This window comes from Manihot esculenta, chromosome 9 (genome assembly GCF_001659605.2).
Source record: "Manihot esculenta cultivar AM560-2 chromosome 9, M.esculenta_v8, whole genome shotgun sequence".
Lineage (NCBI taxonomy): Eukaryota > Viridiplantae > Streptophyta > Magnoliopsida > Malpighiales > Euphorbiaceae > Manihot > Manihot esculenta.
The window spans coordinates 9,371,889-9,384,127 of NC_035169.2; the positions used below are offsets into that span (position 1 = coordinate 9,371,889).

The window sequence follows — 12,239 nt, forward strand, 5'->3', positions numbered from 1 at the left end:
AATGATTAAATAAAGAAAAATGTAATTAAGTGAAATTAAAATATCAAAACAAAAGTATTTTAGTCATTTCACAAATCAATAATGATTTAAATAAATAAATAAACTAAATAGCTACCTGTATAAAAAAGATGAAAATTAATTAATAATTTAATTTTAAAAATAAATAGGTAATTTCACAAAATCATAAGGACGCAATAGTAATTTCTCTCTCATGAAACATGCGTAACCAACTTATTTCCTTATCAAGAGATCGGGCCACCAAAGCATAATTTGTCGTTACGGAGCCTTCATTTTTCTTCGTTTATATATTCAAAACGTTTACAGAGACCTTCGCGCTTCATCTTCTCCACCTTCATAAAAATTTACCCTTCATCTCTTCTCTGCTCCTCGTTGTCTCACACTCTGTTGAGTATATACATTAATATCAAATAACGTGGAGAACCTTGCCATGCGCCGGCGGCCGTCGCTGAGAAGACTTCCATTTGGAGTAGAAAGGTGAAGTGTGATAGTAAGCGGCTAAGGCTTGACAGTGTTAGAGGGAGATCGAGTTTTTCCCAAAAAAAAGAGAGGAGGAATTAGATTGTGCCACTGGTAATGGCGGCGGCCGCTATAACTGGGGATGATTTGGCCAGGTCATCGCCGGACGTCTTCAATAGGAGTATGAGGCGGGAAGAGGACGAGAACGAGCTCCAATGGGCTGCCATTGAGAGGCTGCCGACGTATGACCGGATGAGGAAGGGAGTGCTGAGACAGGTACTTGATACTGGAGAAGTTATTCAAAGTGAGGTGGATGTAAGGAATCTTAGAATGCAGGATAAGAAACAGTTGATGGAGAGAATATTCAAATATGCTGAGGATGATAATGAGAAGTTTCTAGAGAGACTTAGGGGAAGGATTGATTGGTAAGCTTTTAATATTTTCTTTCATATTGGTCTGTTTCCCTTTTCTATTTTTCCAAACAGGAAAAAAGGTTCGAAATCAGTCGAGAAAATTGTTTGAACTTCGTTTTTGTATATTTTGAGTATTTTTATTTGGCTTAATGTTTGTTTTAGGGTAGGGATTGAGATCCCAACGATTGAAGTAAGGTTTGAGCATTTGTCAGTGGAAGGAGATGTGCATGTAGGGAGCAGAGCCCTTCCTACACTGCTTAATGCTACTCTAAATACAATAGAGGTAAAGTATAGTATCTGAATATGAATGCTTAAAAAATATATATATATTTTATTTTTCTTTTTCCACAGAATGGTGGATTTTATTGTTTTCAGTAAGTTGTTTATGACTATCGGATGATATTTGATAACTCCTGTAGTTTTTTTTTTTTTTTTTGAATTGGATATCTCCTGTAGTTAACATGTTGATTTGAGGTAAACTATAATATCATTTGAACTTAATGAGTTTAAGTGATAATTGATTCTGTTTATCTATTTTGGTTTCTCATGTACAATAGAGCATTCTTGGGTTGATTCGGCTTGCTCCTTCAAAGAAGAGAAAAATCCAGATTCTTCAAGATATCAGTGGAATCGTCAAACCCTCGAGGTATCTTTAATTCACATTGTATCAAGACTGAAAAATATTAGTTTCAAGCATGTTTGTGTTTTAATTGATGGCAAATGTCGTTTGTTTTTTTGGTTTATTTGTATGAAATGGATACTGTATTTTTTATTCTCATGGCAACATCTTCATTAATTAGTGCTCAATGTGGTAATTTTCAGGATGACCCTGCTACTTGGTCCTCCAGGTGCAGGGAAGACTACACTGTTGTTGGCACTTGCTGGGAAACTAGATCAAGATCTAAGGGTATATAACCTCTGTTTCCATAACTGCTTATATTTGTACTGTAAACTTATTTGAATTCGGGATAATTGTGTGAACAGAAAACTGGGAAAATCACCTATTGCGGTCGCGAATTGCATGAGTTTGTTCCTCAGAGAACTTGTGCTTATATTAGTCAATATGATCTTCACAATGGAGAGATGACAGTAAGAGAAACGTTTGATTTCTCTGGACGCTGCTTGGGTGTGGGCACAAGATACGAAATGTTGTCAGAAGTTTCGAGAAGAGAGAAGGGCGCAGGAATTAAGCCAGATCCTGAGATTGATGCATTCATGAAAGCCATATCAATATCAGGCCAAAAAACTAGTTTGGTTACGGATTATATTCTCAAGGTTTTTTTTTTTTTTTTCTGCATTTCAACTTGTTACTTCCGTCTCTTTTTCTTTAGCCTTCTACGTGGAACTTCAAAGACTAGTCCCCTTGAATCCTTGACAGATGCTTGGACTGGATATTTGTGCGGATATTATGGTTGGGGATGAGATGCGCAGAGGTATTTCTGGAGGACAAAAGAAGCGTGTGACCACTGGTATGTTTTATCAGAAAAGGGTAATTAAGCATAGGAAATAAATTCTCCTTTAGTCCTCTGGATGTGAATCCAAACTAATAACGGTTGTTTTCATATAGCGGTAATTATCACTCCATATAGCCTTTTCTTTCTGGAAAAATGACTTGCTAGATCCCAGCCACCAGCCTAGTATCCGCTCTTCATTCAAAATTCTAGTGCCATCTTTTTAATAGGTGTATGTTATATAATTTGTCAGCTTCAGAACCATTCTAAGAGTTGCTATGTGAACTTACAGGAGAAATGCTGGTTGGTCCAGCAAAAGTCCTTTTAATGGATGAAATATCAACAGGATTGGACAGTTCGACCACTTTTCAGATATGTAGGTTCATGAGGCAAATGGTTCATATTATGGATGTAACCATGATAATCTCTCTCCTGCAGCCTGCACCGGAGACCTTTGAACTTTTTGATGATATTATCCTACTTTCAGAAGGTCAGATTGTTTATCAAGGTCCACGTGAGAATGTACTTGAATTCTTTGAGTACATGGGTTTCAAATGCCCTGAAAGGAAAGGAGTTGCTGACTTTCTGCAAGAAGTAACTTCCATGAAGGACCAAGAACAATATTGGTACAAGGATCAGCCTTACAGATTTATCTCAGTTCACGAATTTGTGGAGGGCTTCGGCTCTTTCCACACTGGCCAACAACTTGAAACTAATCTTAGCGTTCCTTATGTTAAATCAAGAGTTCATCCTGCTGCACTGGTAACGGACAAGTATGGCATTTCAAATTGGGAACTGTTCAAAGCATGCTTCTCAAGAGAATGGTTGCTGATGAAGCGAAACTCCTTCGTGTATATATTCAAAACAACCCAGATAACAATTATGTCAGTATTTGCTTTCACTGTGTTTCTGAGGACACAAATGAAAGTGGGCACTGTTGCAGACGGACAGAAATTCTTTGGAGCACTATTTTTCAGCCTAGTCAATGTAATGTTTAATGGGATGGCAGAACTGGCAATGACAGTTTTCAGGCTTCCTGTCTTCTTTAAACAGAGGGACTTCTTGATCTATCCTGCATGGGCCTTTGCCTTGCCTATATGGGTCCTTAAAGTCCCATTATCATTCCTGGAATCAGCAATATGGATTTTACTAACATACTATACAATTGGTTTTGCTCCTAGTGCTAGAAGGTAAAATTACTCGCAGGTTTCAAACTTTCTAGTTGCTTTTGTGAATTGTTTGTCCACTGAAAAGGTTGTCAACTTTGTCCTTTCTCATTCCTTGTTACAGCAGACAACTCATTTATGTTTGTACTTCCAATTTACGTTTTTCTGCTCTGGATTTCAAGATAACATAACTTCAGCATCTTTTAATATTTCTATAACTTTTTATCAACAACATTTTTCCTTATTTCTTCAGATTCTTCAAACAGTTCCTGGCTTTTTTGGGCGTACATCAGATGGCTCTTTCCCTCTTTCGTTTCATTGCTGCGGTTGGCAGAACACAAGTTGTGGCAAGCACACTTGGCACCTTCACCTTGCTTATGGTTTTTGTGCTTGGAGGATTTGTTGTTGCCAAAAGTAAGTCGTCGATTACTCATCAATTGATCTTGAACTCAATCAAGGAATTAGCTTAAAAACTCGACATTACTATTATTTCCTAATTTAACAAAAATCATGCATTATTCTCTTTAAATAAATTATATTGTAGGACTCTTTTCATTATGATTACAGATGACATTGCACCATGGATGATATGGGGCTACTATGCTTCTCCTATGATGTATGGACAGAATGCCATTGTCATGAATGAATTCCTAGATGAGAGATGGAGTGCAGTAAGATCTCTCATACTTTAATTGTCTTCAATGTAGATTCTTATTATATTGAGGAGGACACATTCATATGCAACTTAAACTCTAGTTATATCTTGCTAATTTTTGCCTAATGCCAGCCCAATCCAGATCCCAGGATTGATGCACCTACAGTTGGCAAAGTCCTTTTGAAGTCTAGAGGCTTTTTTACTGATGAGCATTGGTTTTGGATTTGTATTGGAGCTCTATTTGGCTTTTCTTTTCTATTCAACATTTTATTTATTGCTGCTTTGAGTTACTTAAATCGTAAGTTATCTCATCTCATACCTACTGAAGTTTTTTTTTAAATGAAAATGAATAAGGTTGAGAAATCTCATGTTCGAAAATTCAATTTAATGTCAGCTTTAGGCAATTCAAGAACTTTCAAAGTTGCTGAACGAACTGGAAAACATCAAACAGAAGGTTTAAGTCTTTATGCAAACCTCTTCTAATTTGTATATCCTTCAGCACCGCTTTTCATCTTCTCCATATAACATAATTATTGAATATATCACTGGAGTCTGGCACATATCGTGAATGCTAAAATATGTGCACTTGAGCTTAAGTTATAATTTTGCAAGTCTATGATCTTTGCATTTACAAAATTAGGCAAAATGGAGAAACCAAACATCCTACTACATGTATGGATTTAAAAAAAAAAAAGAATTAAAAAGAAAGATAAAGGATGATATGTTGGTGTATAAGTGATCCATGCCTAAAGTGTTGATGAGCAATTACAGGTATTGATAAAGAAGTTAGAAATTCTTCAGAAGGCATTGATTCTGTGATTATTTCATCCAGAAGAGGAATGGTTTTGCCTTTCCAACCCCTTCTACTTACATTCAACCATGTGAACTACTATGTGGATATGCCTGCTGTAAGTCACTCCTTTTCATTTGTGTCGCTCTCTTATTTTTGCGAGTAGATTTTTTTCTTTTGTTTTGGTCTCAGAATAATTTTCCTTGTTCCATTAGGAAACATATATATCAGCTTACTATCAATGTTGAGTAGTTGTGTGCATTACCTGAAATGCAATCTCACATAGGATGATGTTTTATTTTTATTATGCATAAACATTGAATATAAGATTTTTGATTTGGACTCTTTAACACATGTGCTGCTATCGTGTATGATTTTTTTCCTGTTGTTGTTGGTTCATGTGAAGTGTTCATTTTATTTGGATGAGTTAAATAGTTCAAAATGCTTTAAAGTTAGAAAAAAAAAAAAAAAAAAAAACTAAGTTTTGTTTACATTCTTTAACGTCAGGTGCCATAAAGTTGTAGATTCTTTCTGAGAAAACATGTAGATGAAAGTTTCTTTCACATAACAGGAAATGAAGAATGAAGGAGTTCAAGAGAAGCGACTTCAACTGCTACGAGATGTAAGTGGTTACTTCAGACCAGGGATACTAACAGCACTGGTGGGTGTGAGTGGTGCTGGAAAGACTACGTTGATGGATGTCTTAGCTGGAAGAAAGACAAGCGGATATGTTGAAGGAAGTATTAACATTGCTGGTTACCCAAAGAACCAAGCAACATTTGCTCGTGTCAGCGGTTACTGCGAACAAAATGACATTCATTCACCAAATGTTACTGTTTATGAATCTCTCTTATATTCTGCCTGGCTTCGCCTTTCTAAAGATGTAGATACAAAAACAAGAAAGGCATGTAAAATCTCCTACACATTTAATTCTATCTAAATTAATTAGTTCTATCATTGGATGGTTGTTTACTGAGTCCAATGTATTTTTTCTAGATGTTTGTTGAAGAAGTTATGGAGTTAGTTGAGCTAAATCCGATAAGAGATGCCCTTGTTGGACTTCCAGGAGTAAATGGTTTATCAACAGAACAAAGGAAGAGGTTAACAATTGCTGTGGAGTTGGTTGCCAATCCCTCCATCATCTTCATGGATGAGCCAACTTCTGGCCTTGATGCTAGAGCTGCTGCCATTGTTATGCGCACCGTGAGAAACACTGTGGATACAGGGAGAACTGTTGTGTGTACAATTCACCAGCCAAGCATAGACATTTTTGAGGCTTTTGATGACGTATGCAATAATTTTCTTCAACTTTTTTCTTCTTGTTTGTTGAGGTTTATTCATTTGTGTCAACTTTTAAGGCATTCATCGTTTATTTTTTCTGCTTGCAGCTAATTTTGATGAAAAGAGGTGGACAAATAATTTATGCTGGACCCCTTGGTCACCACTCTAACAAACTCATAGAATATTTTGAGGTGCTTGTATCTCTTGTGTCGTCAACTTTAATTTCATTTGGCATCAAAGAGTGGAGATTGTTGTAATGACTAATGTCCATACAAGTTTTCATTACCTCCTTATTTGCAGATTCTTGATCAATTCATGGCTTTTGTAACCAACAATCATATAGACTAGCTAGTTTCTCTGCATCAAAGATATGAACTATGTAGACTTATTTACATAACTTGATACAGGCTGTCCCTGGAGTTCCAAAGATCAAGGATGGATATAACCCAGCAACTTGGATGCTTGATATTAGTACTTCTTCAATGGAAACACAACTGAATGTAGATTTTGCAGAAATTTATATCAACTCCGCTCTCTATCAGTAAGCCTGATGTAATACCTTATACATTAAGAGTAAATTGCTTAAAATGTCTAGTTATAAATTTATTTCTTCTGTTCTTGAAACACTTTCAGGAGGAATCAGGATCTTATCAGAGAACTTAGCACTCCAGCACCGGGTTCAAAGGATCTCTACTTCCCAACGAAATACTCAAAATCTTTCCTTGTTCAGTGCGAGGCATGTTTTTGGAAACAACATTGGTCTTACTGGAGAAACCCTCAATATAATGCAGTCCGTTTCTTGCTGACAATAATCATCGGGATTCTGTTTGGTCTCATCTTTTGGAACCAAGGACAAAAGTTGTAAGCCTTTAATTCTCTACAAGTATACTGTGGAAGGGGCTCTGTATCTTGTTAAAGGGAAAACAAAAATAATTTTAAAATTTGCCCAATTATAGTTCCATATCTCTTCAACATTTGTCGTGGATTAAGTGAAAAATTTTCCGTTGACAGTACTAAACAGCAGGATCTGTATAATCTTGTGGGAGCCATGTATAGTGCAATATTTTTCCTTGGTGCAACCAACAGTAATGCAGTGCAACCCGTTGTTTCAATTGAAAGAACAGTTTTCTACCGTGAAAGGGCAGCCGGAATGTATTCTGCATTGCCTTATGCATTCGCTCAGGTGATATAAACCTCTCATCTACTTCCTCTGGAATGTAAAACTATCAGTGAAGCACAATTGTGAATCAAATATGAAAACTCCTATATATACTTGCAGGTGGCAATAGAGGCAATATATGTTACAATCCAATCAATTATCTACATTCTTATCCTTTATACTATGATTGGCTTCGAGTGGAAGGCTGGAAAGTTCTTGTGGTTCCTCTACTTCATAATAACAAGCTTCACATACTTTACTTTGTATGGGATGATGGCTATTGCATTGACTCCAGGCCATCAAATATCTGCCATTGTCATGTCCTTCTTCATGTCTCTCTGGAACTTGTTCTCCGGTTTTCTGATTCCCAGGATTGTAAGTCTATTCTTTCATCCTCCCAATGTTTATTTCTTCTCATTCCCCAGGATTCATAAGCTTTGAAAACTTCTGACAGCAAATACCGATATGGTGGAGATGGTACTACTGGGCATCACCTGTGGCATGGACAGTATATGGGCTTGTGGCATCTCAAGTGGGAGACAATAATGCTCTTGTGGAAATACCTGGAGCTGGTAATGTGCCATTGAAGGAATTCATAAAAGAAAGCTTGGGCTTTGATTATGAGTTCCTCCCAGTTGTTGCTGTGGTTCATATTGGGTGGGTCATCCTCTTCTTCTTTGTATTTGCATATGGCATCAAGTTCCTTAACTTCCAAAGGAGATGACACAAATCAGCTGCTGCGCTAAGTGGACTAATCTCAGGGTCTTCAAATTTACAACTCAAGAAATTTAACCCTTCCTTTTCTCTGCTTCTTCCACCTTTAGCAATTCATTTCTTGCATGAAATGCAAGAAAATAAATGAAATTCAATTAGTAAATGATTTTTTTTTTGTTTGGAATAAATTTAAAGATAATATAAGTCAATAGAATTTTTTTTTATTTTAAACAAATTAATAATAAAATCAAATTGATTTATTTCTTTTATCATCCTTATCATTTCTAAAATGTTCATCTTTATGAATAACAATCACATTGAAAACATTTTTTCAAAAATCATTATTAATATTTTTAATAATGTTTAAAATCAGAAATTTATACAGTTTTTACCATTAGAAAAATATAATTGAAAATAAACTCTTTTTTAAAAATTAATAAAATAATATAATAAATTTCTTAATATCAATAAATGCATTAAATATTAGTACTCAATATTAAACTAAATTAACTTAAAAAAGAAAGTGGTTATTAATTTAAAAGGGATAAGGGGAAATGTAAAAATTGGAGTTTTCAAAGATTAATGAAGTATTTTTGATAAATATTTTTTGTAAAATTTTTAGAATTTTAATAATATTTAACTTTAATTTAAAATTAATTCTCGCACTAATTAAAATTTTATGTTATTAATTTTATGAAATATAAAAGGGCTGCCATCAATTGTTGTAAAATTAATTTAGATTTAAAAATTTTTTTCTAAAATCTCCGATTATAAAAGTTGGATTTCTACCGTTAATTTCAAATTGGCTCAAATCCTATTCCTCTTAATATTTTATCTATTAATTTTCTTTCTAAAGGTTTAATGATAGGATCGGTTCTAACTTCACATAATCAATGAAAATAGTTTTATATTTTAGCAACGGTTTAATAACATTATATTTTAAATGAATATATCTATTTTACTATTAAAATTTTTATTCTTTATAATGACTATTACCGCTTGACAATGACAATGCATTGATACATATGATATTTGTTTTATTCCTAAAAGAATATTTGCTAAAAAGTTTCTTATCCACTTCTATTAGTTTTCTTTTTAAAGGTTTAGTGAGAGAATCGGTTCTAACTTCACATAATCAATGAAAATAGTTTTATATTTCAGCAACTGCTTAATAATATTATATCTTAGATGAATATATCTATTTTTACTATTAAAAATGTTATTCTTTATAATGGCTATTACCGCTTGACAATCACAATACATTGATACATATGATATTTGTTTTATTCCTAAAAGAATATTTGCTAAAAAGTTTTTTAGCCACTAAATTCAGTTCTAGCTAATTACAGAGCAATAAACTCTAACTCCATAGTAGATTTAGCAATGATATTTTATTTGGTTGATTTCCATATAATTGCACAATCTCTTAGAGTGAATACATAACCACTAGTAGATTTTATCTCATTTGAATTTGAAATCTAATTATCATTTGCGAGAAATCCACTATATATGATACCATAGTTTATGGTACTTCTTAAATATTTCATTAATCTAACTAATGCAGTCCAATGATCGTCATCGGGATTATATGTATACCTACTCAATCTACCTACAGTATAAGCTATATCAGGTCGTGAAAAATTCATGCAACAGACTCCCAATGATCTATGAATATTCAGATTGAGCAATAGAGTCACCTCTATTTTTCTTTAATTAACAGTTAGGATCATAAGGAATACTCACTGGTTTGACATTGAAATGTAACTTTCTTAGAAACTTCTCAATATAATGTTTTTGTGATAGCATTAAACTATCATTATTCTTTATGATTATAACTCCCAAAATCATATTTGTCTCTTCCATATCTTTCATATCAAATTTAGAGGCAAGGAAACCTTTTGATTTACAAACTATATCATAACTCGTACAAAAAATAAGCATATCATCCACATATAAACAAATAATCACAGATTCATTATTTATACGTTTTATATATACACACTTATCAATGTCAACAGAGGTAAAACCATCATTCAATAAAATTTGATCAAATTTTTCATGCCACTATTTGGGAACTTATTTTAAACTATATAAGAATTTAAGAAGTTTGCAAACTTTATTTTATTGACCAGAAATAATACAACCATCAAGTTGTACCATATAAATTTCTTATTTCAAGTCTCCATTTAAAAAAGCTGTTTTAACATCATTTGATGAATAACAAATTTACGTATAGAAAATAAAACAATTAATACTCTAGTAGAAGAAATTCTAACTACAGGAGTAAAGGTATCAAAATAATCTATATTTTATTTTTGAGAAAAATTTTTTGCTACTAGTTAAACACAATTCAGATTTTATTATTTCATCCTATTTTTCCAACAATACATTTCATTTCCCTCGATATTTTATCTATTAGTTTTTTCCCTAAAGGTTTGGTTAGAGGATGAGATAAAATCTCTTGATGATATTTATATTCCTTATGGATGATTTATAAATTACAGTATACACTTGATAATATTATCTATATAACTGTGGAGTGGGGCCGTTTCTATGAGATTGTGACATAATCTCTAGAATACTTATAAACTACTACGTGCATGACCTATTAACGCAAAACATTATTGACAACAAGATTTGTGGAGTGTTATGAGATTGATGAAATATTAGCATATAAAAAAGAATTTTTGGTTTATAGAAACAAAAGTTTTACCGATTGCTCTATATGTTAAGTGTTATTAATTTACGTCTGATTCATAGTTTAAAAGACAACAGATTTAAAATATATGCACTAAATTTCTAAATTAAGCAATAAAAAATCTTTTGAAAGACATGGAGAATTATTGTAAAATTAGTTTAGATTTGAAAAGATTTTATGATTATTAAAAATTTTATCGTTAAAAAATTTTATAGTCGTTAAAATTGTATAATTGTTAAAAATTTTATTTATGAGATTTTTTTACTATTGTAAGTTTGATATTTAAATCTAATATTACATTTAACCGTTATAATTTTATTATATTATCTCAAAATTTTTATAATCATTTACGACGGCTATTTTTCACTATAAATAACCTCCATCTTTACAAATAAAAGTAATCCTATTATTTTATTTTATTTTACCCCTGAATTTTATTGGATATTTAATTCACTAAATTTAATTATTTTCTAAATTAGTTAAAAGGTTTTAATTAAAAATTAATTTAGTCTAAATTTCGTGATTGTTACATTTTTTATTTCTTAATTTTGCTCTAAAATTAAAAAAAATTAATTTCTTAAGTTTTTGTTTATCATGAAAAATATTTTTCAAGAAAATATTTTTTATATTTTTAGTATTTAAAACATTCAAAAAATTTAGTTAATAAAAAATATTTTTCTAATCAAATAAAACAATTAATTTATTTAAAAAAATAATTTATCCTTATTAAAATTTATATATATAAATTACTTAATAAATTTTATTTTTAAATTAAAAAAAATTAAGTAATGAAAAATAAATTATTTCATTAAAAATATTTTTTAAAATATAAATTATTTTTCATAAATAAAAAATAATTAATTCTCTTTTATTTTTTGCGCTAGTTTAAACCTAAATTAATTCTTAAGCTGAATTAATCAAATTTATTTTCTTTCTTCAATTGGAAAACTGCAATTGAAAATTGCATACAAAAATGTAGCCTCAATAATCGCTTTGTTCTTTTTTTTTTTTTGAGATAGAATCACTTTGTTTTTTACCTATTCATACCTAAGCTAAAATTATAATTTATTAAATACTTAAATTCGAAAACTTAAAGGGAGGATAAAATTGAAGAGAACAGAAAGAAAAAGGAAAAAAACTGTAAAAAATAACTGAAAAGAGAAGAGAAGGAAAGGGGAAAAGAAGATGAGAGAAAGAGAAGAGAGGGAAAGATGTGGAAGAAAGGTGGGGTATACTCACCTAAATTGAAAGTTTTAATTGATTCAATTGTGTGGGCCACTTCAGGATACATAAAAAAAATGAAAAAGGTCGGCAATCTTTTCAAATTTTGTCCTCCAATAAGGTAAGGCAACACCAAACCCAAAACGTTAAAAATATAGTGGGCCCATTAATTATTGCTAGAAAAAATTATTAATTGATAATTTAATTTTAAAAA

General features: G+C 31.9%; 1 protein-coding gene across 1 annotated transcript; it reads left to right on the forward strand.

Annotated features, from left to right (window-relative positions):
- Positions 1-288: 288 nt before the first annotated feature.
- LOC110622363 (ABC transporter G family member 39) lies at positions 289-8,305 on the forward strand. Its single transcript, XM_043959629.1, has 20 exons — positions 289-902; positions 1,053-1,173; positions 1,448-1,536; positions 1,713-1,797; positions 1,875-2,165; positions 2,269-2,359; positions 2,634-3,531; positions 3,761-3,921; positions 4,075-4,178; positions 4,295-4,460; positions 4,557-4,616; positions 4,934-5,070; positions 5,524-5,856; positions 5,949-6,239; positions 6,341-6,424; positions 6,641-6,774; positions 6,867-7,094; positions 7,245-7,416; positions 7,513-7,767; positions 7,847-8,305. The coding sequence occupies exons 1-20, from the start codon at positions 595-597 to the stop codon at positions 8,114-8,116; spliced, it is 4,278 nt and encodes a 1,425-aa protein (XP_043815564.1). The 5' UTR covers positions 289-594; the 3' UTR covers positions 8,117-8,305.
- The last annotated feature ends 3,934 nt before the right edge of the window (positions 8,306-12,239 follow it).